The sequence below is a fragment of the Leptosomus discolor genome, chromosome 5, assembly GCF_034619465.1.
Source record: "Leptosomus discolor isolate bLepDis1 chromosome 5, bLepDis1.hap2, whole genome shotgun sequence".
Lineage (NCBI taxonomy): Eukaryota > Metazoa > Chordata > Aves > Leptosomiformes > Leptosomidae > Leptosomus > Leptosomus discolor.
In genome coordinates, this window is record NC_141395.1 from 45,859,581 (window position 1) to 45,871,620 (window position 12,040).

The following is a 12,040-nucleotide window of genomic DNA, read 5'->3' on the forward strand; positions in this document are numbered from 1 at the left end:
CATTTTCCATAAGTTCAGGGAAACAGTGATGAGAGAGGTTACCTTTGGCTTTATTGTTTGTAATTTTTTATTTTAGCAGTAATTTGGCTAGGTGATCTAAGTAAAAAAAAAAAAAAACCACATTAATTAATGTATTATATGTGAAGAAATTATGGTGATATGTAAAGAAAGCCACTTAAGAAATGCATACGTAGTTGACCTTAAAAGTTGACAAATGTATCCGGAGGGCTTTGTTTGAACATATTTCTGAGATGTGTTCAGACACATATATATATATATTCAAGAGATGTTGCCTCGCCTTCAAAGCCTGAAGGTGATGAACAGGGCCCAGAGCTGTTTCTACAAGTTAGAAAGTCAAGGATGTTTTTCAGGAACATCCTCATATTTCAATCTTGTTAATCTTGTTAACGTAAATTGGCTGTTTATAAATTTTATGCTGATATTTATAAAGCTTAATAAGTGATCAAGGATAATTGTTGTTTGGAAGATACTGAAGGAATTGGAAGGACTTCTGTGAATATATGAATACATATATGCATACATATATGGTATATTTTTCAACTACTTTCAATCCACTGTCATTATCATTAAAGTCCAAGTTAACTGACATTAGTGTTTTATCTCTGCAATTCCTGTCCGCTAGACAAAGGATAGGTTTTGGTGAAGTGGAATAAGAAGGTTTAAGTAAATGGCTTGCAAACCTGAATCTCTTAAGTGACGTATCTGAACTGCGGCCATTCATCCAGTGGAGGGAAGGGGCACCAGTGAATTCTGCTAGAGCTGTACAAGTTCCTTTATCCTTGCATTTGAACTGACATGCTTCCAATGCCTCCTTGATAACGTCCCATACTTTCAACTTGTGTTTATCTTTTAGGCATAAGGCTGTTGCAGAAATTGTGTGCTGGAGACACTGACCTCTGTCTGTGTTTAAGCGTTATTCACTTAGATGAGCTCATAGTCTCAAAATGTTAAAAAGTATTTTTTTATGTTCAGTATTATTTAGACATATAGATAAAACCATTACCTGAGCCTGCCTCCAAAAATATTGTTGGTTATAGTCCTGAAATATCTAGCTTCAGAGAAGGAACTAAAAGTGATTTCACTACAGTTTTAATGTCTTAATGAACTCTTGTACATTTTTTTTCCCAGATAATTATCAGTTTCTATCAACTGAGTGTTTAATTGGAAGGGGCTATTATAAGGACATAATTTATCATGAAATTAAATTGCCAATATTAAATATCTCATCTTCCATAACTAGTATTGCAATACTGTTGTGATCTTCTGTGAAGCTGTTGCCTGACAAAATGCTGTAAGCTTATGATGTTACATAGAACACAAAAAGTACAGGAAGAGATACAAAACTTGGGGAAAAAATTCATCCAAAGTTACCTCATTAATTTCACAGGGTGTCGGAACTGTGCATCTGAAGGGGAGTTTGAACATATAGCAATATGTAATGGTAGAGACTAAGTATATGTAAATATATTTGGTTTAAATCATATGCAAGATTATTATTTATTCTTAGAAAGAATGTGTACATCTGTGCTACATCCAGAACTGAAGACAAACGCTTAATTCTTTCTAGCTGAGTGTTAACAGGATGAAGGCAGACACAAATATTTATTAAATGCATGTTTGTACTTGCCTTTGTGTGCCTGTACATGCTTATACACAGGCCTATCTGTGTGTCTTACATGAATTTATGTAAGATTTAAAAACCTGTATTGAAACATACCAAGGTATTGCTGGTATTTGATGGTCTTTGTGATTTGGAGTCTCCTAACTGCAAGTGATTTAATTTAAACATTACTCATGTTTATGTAAACATCTAAAGCACTGCCATGATGACTACAGTTAAAGAACCATTTTTCTCCATTTATCTTAGATTCTACTACAGGCTCAGAGAGTCACCTTAGTTGTATATGTCTTACATGATTGCTGTGCATAAAGAAAAGAAGTGTAGTAGAGGAAAAGTCAGAGTGTAAGAAGAAACAGTAGAGATTTGTAGAAAAGAAGATACCTCCATTTCATTTTGAGGAAGTAGGCCATTGGAGAGTGAAACCCTCTCACCAGCCTAATATTTGGAAGTCTGTATTTTTAGGAGGTTAAGGAGTTACTGAAAACCCATAATAATTTGCTTATGATAAACTTGAATAGTCAGAGTTAAGAATATTAGAAGAGCAGTTTGGTCTTGAAGTATTACCATAGACTGCTGACTAGTTTTTATTCCATATTTCATCAGAGTTGTATTTGTGCATGGAATTGTATATTCGAAAAGGATTCATCCTTATAACCTCCGGGATTTTCACCCCCATTGTCATTATGGAAGTCCTGCTGGTTTTTCCCCTCTTATGAAAATACACTATGAAATGTATATAAAAATGGCCTTTTTCTGTCATAAAAATCTGGGGATAAGAATATATCTAAAACCAGATTGAAAATTAAAATATTAGAGTTTTGTTACAGGCTCTATTCCCCCTTCCCATCTCTTGTTTAGTTTAATTTATTTCAGAGGAATTTTCACAGAATAAAATATTATTCCATCTAGAGATAGGTATTGGGTAACTAGTATCTATTAGAAATAAATAGAGATGTGAGTAATTTAATAATATTAATATATATTCTGTCATGACCTCAGCAAGCCAGATTATGGAGAATTCACAATGAGGACTGAAGTGACAAATGCTCAAAATCTCTTGGAGGAACAGGTGAATCAGGTTTAGTGATATGTCTGAAATATATATGTTTGCAGGGATCAGTTCCACTACTAAGGAACTTGCTGTTTTATTCAGCTGTTCTTGTGCATTTACCTGGGATTAAATACAAATATCTTTAACCAGAGCAAAACAATTGTCAAATCAAAAAATGTCATTAGTGTCATAAAAATGTTGTAATTTAAGAACAACAGAGTCATCTTCAACTTCCAACTATTTTGTGAGCTGGTAAATATGATTGGACTTTTTTGTGTACACGTGTGCAGCATTACAGTATAGCTGTTGCTCTATAAATATGGATCTGTGTTAACGTAATTTAAAGACACATGGTTCACAGTGATCCGTTGTGTACAAGGCAGTGTTTGTTTGGAACAGATTCATGATGGTGTAAAATATATCCCATATAATGTTTTCCTTCTCTAGAATTACGCTTGCTTTTCTAAAAGGGAAGGCAGCTGCAGTGTTTTATTTAGTGTTTATGGTTAAATCAAATTTTTTGTGACTAGAGATGATATCAAACCCATATCTTTATGTTCATCCTTTGAACTCTGGTACACCTTTCCTGATGACATGAGAGTCCAGCCAGAGAAGTACCATCACGTGCTGCAGCAATCTGCAGCAGCCCCTGGCTCTACTGGTGGTGCAGCCCCAACCGCCCAGCAGTGGAGCCCCATGTGCCTTCTGTGAATGGCATCACCAGTTTGGGTCTCCCTCCTCTCCTCATTCTTCTCCCTGAAATTACATCAGCTTGATGCCTTTGAAACTGTGGCACTCTGTAAATCTGTTTGACATTTACTGAAAAATTAAAAAATTCGTAAGAGCTGAATGACAATGAGACCATTGCATAAGCCTTGTTTCTTTAGAAAACATGGGAAATCAACAAAACCCACTAGACTATAGATGAAAAGTTTTGGTGAGGCAATGATGTAAAATTTGTTTCAGATAGGCTGTTAAGAATGCTTTAATTAATGTTTTTGTTTGTTGTTTTTATGACTGAGTCTTGCACACTCAGTCATGTATTTTTTGTGTATTTCAAATAAGAATTAAAAAACTTCTCAGGTTTCCTTCATAGTACATTTAAAAATCATTTCTTGTAACTGTATTGAGTGGATTCCAGAAAATGCAGATGATTTGGGGTACCACAGTGATCAACAGTGAGGTGACTGGGGAGGTGGACTGTTTGTTGGTATCCCTTCCAAACTGCTATGTTGCCCTGATGATTTAGGTGCTGTTGCTGAAAGGAACACTTCTTGCAGTGTTGAAACAGCACTGGCGATTTTGGTTAGGGAATTCAGTGATATTCCCAGAAGTGCTGCATTTCAGAGATACAGTGCCTTTCAGTGATTTAAAGTAAGCATATCCCCCACTAAGTAACTGGAACTGCACAGAATGTAAATCATTGAAGAATTTGTCCTGTTATGATGTCTCAGTGTGCAACAAGAGTGAAGGTATGTACTTGAATTACTTTAGAGCTGTTGATTTTAAATAATGTCTACAATTTATGTTCTTTAATGTAAGAAATTATGTTTTGTAATATTTTGCATAAAATACATATTTTACATAAAAAGCACCAAATTCACTGTTCTAAATGAGGATAGCACTTTTTTTATTGTTGCACATGTAAATGTGGAACTACATTAAAATATATTCTTTTTTCTTTTAATCTGTGTAAGTCTCAGACATTTTGGACCCTGGATGCCATGGGTGTCAGACCTGGAGGTTCCCCAAGACAGAAACTCTTAAAGGACTCCTTAGCAGCAAAAGAACTTCAGACCATGGAGAAACACCTAGCTGGTATGTATGGCAGCAAGGGATCATAAAACACCTAGCAGTACTCACCCAGCTAGCTCTTCCAGTATTTTAGACAAAGGAAAAAAAGATCTATCTCGTATGCTGAAGATAACAGATAAAAACTTTAAACTTCCCTATTTCTTCATTGGAGAGAAACAGCACAATTTTTGTGGTTGTAGATGTAATGAACTGTGCTGTAATTACAGTACATACAGTAATTAAGCAGTAGTTAAACTGTGTTAAGTATACTGTAATCTGACAGCATCATAACACACTTTTTTGTTTGTTTCCACGTTTCACCAAGACTTAGGCCGTAAGGAGGTACCAATGCTTCAGCTCCATTTACATAGTGTTTAGAAAAGGCCGCAGTGGACCTTTAGCTTGAGAATAGATTACTTTGCAGGAAAAGCCAACCTTGTTCATATGACATCTGGCTAAGTGAAGACAGTTAACTTGCGTGCAGTGGAACATCTGCAACATCTTTAATGGAGTAAGCATTTCTGAAAGGTCAAACAAAAAGCTCCCCCTTTTTTTTTTTTCTGGTGAAAATGTATTTCAGAGCTCTATAAAAATTATTGAGGCGTATCCTAGGATATAGTTTGCAATTTGTTGTTCTTTGTAATCAGTATTTTCTTATCTTCAGGTTTAGTTATAAGGCATGACATAGACCTATAGCGTGGTGGTCCTATATTATGCATGCTACTTGTCATATGGTGAAAGCTACGCTTCATGGGCCAACTCTGTGAAAAGCAATGCAGAACTGGAACATAAAGACTGTGTATGTAAGGTGGAGGGAGAAATGAAGTTTATCTGACCCTTCTTTCCAGTGATTCAGAGAGTGAGGCTGAAAACTTACCACTTTTAGTGTGATTTTCTAAAATACTTTGGACATTTGTCCTACCAATAATGCTGGGGTGAAAGGCTTGGGAGCTGTATCCTCTTTAGAGAGAGATACAGCTGTTTTACTTTTGTGTAGGGGCTGTTGCAGCTGAAGTTAAGGCCAAAGACAAACCTAGGAGCACAATGAGGGAAGCACTTTAGAAAAGGGGTTTGCTTGGAGTGGAACAAGAGCTAAAAATTATGATATCTACAAATTAAATTTTAGACGGTTTCTGTTTCTGACAACAGAGACACAGTCATTCCGTTTTTTCTCGACAAGTTCAGGTCACTGTATTATTAGAGATGTAGCCACTGCCAAGCTAGACTGAAAATCCATGAGCACTCTTTCCAAGCTGAAACTGCCAGGAACATCTAGTGGGAACCAGGAGGCCAGCAGGCTGAGCTGTGGTCATCAGGTTTCTGTGACATAGCAGGAGCCTCTGCCACTGAGGGAGCCCTTGCCTTCCATTGTGTTGCTGTGGTTGTCACACAGGAGGGATCTGGCGAAGATCTCCCTACTTTGATTTATGTCCTAACTGGTCGCAATTCCATGCTTGTAGAAGCTGTTCTTGTATGCAGTATGCTCTGAAACATGCAGTTCCTTTAGATCTCCCTTGACAAAGAATATGGAATTTTAACTACTTAATTTACCATAAGCTAACTGTCTACATGCACTTAGTCTCCAAGATTCCATCTGCTATTGTGTGACCTACAAGGTCTCTCTCACATCAATGCTTTTGGCTTTGAGCCTGTTATTTCAGTAATGCTGTAACGTGGAGTTCAGTCATTCCACCATTCAGGCAAGAAAACATTCCCAAGAAAACAGCCCAACTGTTAGACATTGGACTCTTGCATTCCTAATAATTCATGTCCTATTGTACCACCAGTGCTGCTTGAGACAATTATTCCCCTCAGAGACAAGCTTGACATAATTTCCGTGAAGAATCAGCTCAGAGGATCTCAGATAATAGTGCTTTGGTTTTGCTTAGTCCTATTTGTCTCCTACATTTACAAAAGTTCAAGCATCTCTGATATCAACAAGTCTCCTTGTTTCAGTTCTCTTGCAAGCACACTGGAACCTGTTATTCTACCCAATACTAGACAGTCATTTAGATGCCTGAATTATAACAAATTACCTGCGTAATGACGAAATGTGGTCCCCTGTCCCTAAGGAGCCTGGCTTTCTGTTATGGACTACGTACTGGATAAAACTGACTCTTAACATAAGGCATAATTTGGTGCTGGTGTATAAATTAGGGACTAGCACCAACTGCCAGCAACTGCCTCAGTACCTTGACATTTGAAAGCAGCATTTTTACAAAATATAGAAGCAATGAGTTTTCTTTTCCTTCTCTACATATGGCTCATTATACTTTTGTCTAAGAGCCAGTCTCTTATGTTACTCTGACTGCTTTATATCACATGCAAGTGGAGAATAAATTTTTTTGGTAGTTAATTCCAGTATCTTGCCAATTCAGTTTGTTACACTGACTCTGTGGTCATTGGATACTTCAATATATTTTATCACAAGAACTGTTAAGTGCATGAACAGTTTGTAAGTGCATTATGAATCATATCCTTATTCTGGTATTTCTGATATGAAACTAAAGTGCCTTTGTGTGGCTCTGTTGCCTGCATTTTATTCTCCTTTAAATGACATTGACAAAGGATTTAAAAAATCTGAAGTCATAATTCAATTCTGATGTTTACTATGGATCAGATAATACTGTAAAGCGATGTGTGATTTTTTTTTTTTTTTTTTTTTTTTTTTCTTTCTGGTTGAAAAGCTGATACTGAAGCAAAATAAAAAAAGAGGATGTGGGCTAAATAAAACTGAATAATTACACTGTGGAAACAAGTTAAGTTTATGTGGAGAAATGATCAGAATAATTGGTTTATCTGCAGGCTTGATTACTATATGGAATTAAGGAAACATGAGCCAGAATAAAATGTTTATTTAACTCTTATTAAATCATTCACTATTCAGATAATTTCTCAGTGTACTGAATCATCTTGGGGAAATTAGAGGTCTGTAATTTTGCAAAGACATGGGCTAAGCTGAATCTTTAAAAGAACATATTCCTCATTTGGTTCACATCGAGTAGCCCGCATTGTCATTTATTGGCCCCTGAATTTTTGCCAGGCATCTTACAAGTTCCAAAGTGATGTGTATTGATTTTTTTAAAAGCGTAACGGAAGAGTACTTCAAGACATAATTATTTCAAAATTGAAATAATTAATTTCAAGAGGTCAGCAAAGTAGCAGTTAGAAATATTCTTAACTATGTTCTAGAAACAATAACTACTTTCTGAAATTTTCTAACAGCAAAACTTTAAAGAGTTGAGAGGCACTTTTATCTTAGGGTTTCACAACTATTTCAGTTTTACCATCTTGTCTAGTAACAGGATTTGAAATGCATTGAGTATCTTGTATTAGACTATTAATGTGAATTAACATAGCTTATTTTCCTTTTTTAAAGGTGTTACTATAAAATAAGTTAATGTTAAAGGCAGCACGTCATTAATTATTTTACATTCAGCATTCCTTTTATATCTGCTGGTAAACACAAGAGAAAGAAAATCTGATTTTCTGATACACAGTTCAGAATTTGTTTCTTTTTGGACTTTCAAAACCTGAAATTATTGTTATCAAAATAAAAATGAAATGCTTATTTTATATAACTTCCCTTAATAGGTGTTGAAATCAACAGAGCATTGCTGATTTACAGCTTCTGGGACTGTGACTTACACTGTTTAATGGGAAGTGGCATTGCTATTCCAGAGATAACCAGCTGTCCCTGTCAAAACCAAGTTAGAGCAGAGTCTGTGCCAGTGAGAGAGAAAATTCGTAACAATTGTGTAACATAAAATAAATTTGAGTAAACTGTTTCTTGACGCTTTTACTTAGAAGGACTTTCAGTATGTTAGCAAAGGTAACATAAATTCCAGCTACCCTTGCCTAACTTTGTAGGATGTATCTGATTTAATTAATTAGAAGCATTAATATGATTTAAATGAATTCAGAAGACACTTTTCATCTCTATCACTGATCTATTCTGTTTTAAAATAGGATCTTAGTCCTTATGGCTATGTGAGGGGTAGGGACTGGACCACCAAATGGTGGCCACTTTTCTCCTTGGATTCTAGATGTTGGTAACCCTGTCACCTGCTGTGGCCCTGCCGGTAGGCCAGAGCACAAAATTCAGTTTTGAACAGGATCACAGATCCAGATGTGCCAGAGTTCAAGGGTTATTTCCCCCTGAGTTTTGGTTGGGCAATAGACAGCAAGGCCAGAAGCAGAAGTCTTGCCTTGAACCTTTTTTTTGATTGCCCTTCACTGCAGCTGAGGATGGCAAGCTTAGCTTGCTGCTCCATCTTGGTTTGACACTAATGAGAAACTGTACAAAAGCCACAGAGAGATAACTCAGAAGAAATGAGAGGGGGGTTTTGTAGATTGTATTGACATTCAGTGAAGTGGTAATATTTCCTTTCTGTGGGATATCTGTGTTTGCAGTAAATGAAATGTAAATAAACTTTGAGGAAATGCTCGTTAAACATTTGAGCTATTAATCCTGGTGCCTTATATTTTAAGGGTGAATAGATATTCTCTGCTCAGCTTCAGGTTGTCACTTACATTGGAGAAAATAAGTAAGAGTTTAAACAAGTAAGAATTTAAAGAGAGAAAAAGACAGTGAGTTTCTTTCTTTTCTTTTTTTGTTTGTGTGTGTGTGCACAGATATCGAGAAGGACCTAGCGCTATGGGAGGAAGCAAAGCTCTCAAGAAGCCCTACTATCCAACATCATAGTTTAATTACATCTGACCATCAAGGCAATCTTCAAGCTACACAGGGCCAAAATCCGAGGCCTCAGGTGCCAACTCAGACAGGGAAGAAAATTCAGCTCCAAGGAAACAAGTCACCACCTCTGCCCACTAACAGCAGAACAGAGGTCTCCAGCACTGCAAACAGTAGGCCTCCAACGCCTAGTGCACAAACCAACAGGCCGACAACTCCATCAGCTCCAGGGAGCAGACCTGTGACCCCAAATAGCTTGCTCTCTCGGCCTCTTACCCCTAGCAACCAAGGAAATAGGGAAGGCATCATTAGTATGCAAAGAAGCAGGTCTTTGACATCTAAGAGCCAAATGGGGAGGACCCTCAGCGCTGCTTCGGGGCTGTCTGTGCAAATGAGTGGAGACATTGTTGGAACTGTCACTACTCAGAGAAGCAGTTTATCAGAAGTAAGATTTTCAATTTAATGTTTTTGCCATGTTTAAGAGATGCTATAACATGAAGACTAGATTGTATTTTATGTTGAAGTAACATCTGTACACCTGATGTAACTTACTACTCTGAAAAAACCTTGAAATATAATGATGAGAAATGAGCAAGGTAATACTGCTCAGCTTTGAGAGGTACTGATTAGAGAATGTCAGGATTATTACAGAAGTCATACTGAAACACTCGTGCCCCTCCAATTTTCCATGAGCTCTGTAGGGTTTTGCCTGCATAATGCATAGCAATTTTATTAGCCTTACAGTTTCTAAGAGGTGTGTGCCTCTGGAATATTAAACAGAACTTTATTTTATCTTTATGATTTCAAGGTATTTTTCCCCTTGGTCTGCTTTTTCTTTCATTTTTTGGACACAAAGGAATGATTAGTTAGGCATCGCTGAATGGACAAATTATCCAAAACACAAAACTGAACTGCAATGAGAAAATGTCCAACATCATTGAATCGCTGTCTAATACTATGTGCATGTAAACTAGGCTCACTCAAAGCATAAAAACTTCCTGTCCCGTATTAATGGGTTTTACAGGATTAGTCTTTGTTTAAAACAAAACAAAAAGTTAAAGTACCTTTTAAATCTTGAGTGGGATTTTCCTCTACTAACCTTAGCTGCCTTAAAGATAACTTTAGTGTGTAGGCAGTGGAAATAAAAGCACCTGTGAAAGAATACCCCTGCTGTCTATCTCAGATACATGCCTTACAAAGGTGAGTTTTTTCTCAGGAAACGTCAGTCCGTCCATACTGACTTGAGAAGGACCTATATGTCTAGATTGCTGATTTTTTAATGGTGAAATAAGTCAGTTCCCACAATTTATTGGAAATCTCTTTGTAATCCATTTGTCAAAGCCTGGAGAGCTTTTTTCCAAGACTGATAAAAATATCATACCTTTAGATAATTGTTTCTGAGAAGTATCATTTTTGTTTTAAAAATCTGTTGGGTATGACACTTGACACAGTGTATTATCAGTCTAACGACATCTTTAAAAAAGTCAAAAAATGTTGTTTATAATAATATTGCTTAGAGATGCTTGTAGGAAAATTAGAGATTTAATACTTAGTATAATCTTGCAATTAAGTATATTGTGTCCATTATTTGTTGTGAAAGAAAGGAAATGAGGCACAGAACTCTAAAACTGAAGAATTTTGGAAAATTTGGTGGTGAAAAAAATCCTCATTTTGGTGTTTGAATGGCAGTGTACTAATCCCATCGTTTGAGCTACTTCTTCATCTAGAATTGGTTATCCCGTTTAAAGACATACAGACTGAAGGTGACTACAGTTCTGTCAAAAGTATCTTTACTGACAGTTGATTTTCAAACCAGGAGTTTTCCATGGGGGAAAAAAAGAAATTGTAACAATTTTTTTTTTTTTTTTTTTTTTTTTAACAAACAAACCCCCTTTGTTTCCCGTTTTGAGGGGTGAATGTGTTTGTGTGTTGGAATTTTCTCACATACCAGAAAAACGAGAATTGAAATTATTTTTTAACTAAAAATGTTCAGAAGAAATGAAGGGTTTCATTATTTCCTGTTAAACACTTCACTCCTCTCTTTCTTTCGTTCTTTTTTAAGTAGTGCTGTTCTTAACTGGTGATACATAGTCATGTGATGCCAACTAGAATTATTGTATAGGCTCCTGAAAGTGCCACATAATGAGCACTACATCTCCACCAAGGGACATCCAGTCTGTCCATCACTTCTGATCCTTCCTGTAACAAGACAGGCAATTAAAATTGTTTCTTCCACAGCTTTTCTGTAGATATACTAATAATAACCAAGAGTCCCATTTCATTTGCTGTGACTTGTTACTTCTGTTTGCACAATCCCATTTTGCTGATGACACTTATTGTAAGAGCTATCATGTTATATAACACGTATATATATGTCTGAAGAACTTTAAGAAATGAGCAATTATTACCCTGTTTTACAGTTAGAATAGCATGTCCAGTTTCATCCAGCAAGCCCATTGTAAAGCTGGTGTTAAATCTCAACATTTCCATGCAGGATCTTATCCTCTGTTATAATCCCTTCCAGAAGTGAGAGATTCTTTTCTTTCTCTTTGCTCCCTGGGTACAATAGTACGTTGGCTGCTAGTGACCCAGCTGTTTATCCTTTCTTGACATGCATAAGTGACCTTTGACTTAATAGAAACTCATCTTGGGACTAGCTCTTCTCCCAAGGGGAGAACTGCTAATATGACATGTTCATACTGAAGACCTTCCTCTGCTGAGCTGTAAAGTCAGTAAGTAGCTGGTGGAGGTCTGGCCAATCTGCCCCTCGCAGCCCCATCTTTGGAGTGTTATACTGGAAGCTTTGGGAAATCTTTTAAGCCATCTTTGCCCACTGAAGTTCCTGGTCACTTAGAGAAGT

The 12,040-nt window shown here is 36.6% G+C and overlaps 1 protein-coding gene across 1 annotated transcript in view; it reads left to right on the plus strand.

Annotated features, from left to right (window-relative positions):
* Window positions 1–9,643, plus strand: part of C5H8orf34 (chromosome 5 C8orf34 homolog) — a 175,481-nt gene extending 165,838 nt beyond the window's left edge. Inside the window, exons 11-12 of the mRNA XM_086465757.1 lie at window positions 4,391–4,511; window positions 9,123–9,643. Coding sequence (XP_086321883.1) covers window positions 4,391–4,511; window positions 9,123–9,643 — 642 coding nt within the window. The remainder of the gene's footprint in view (window positions 1–4,390; window positions 4,512–9,122) is intronic.
* The last annotated feature ends 2,397 nt before the right edge of the window (window positions 9,644–12,040 follow it).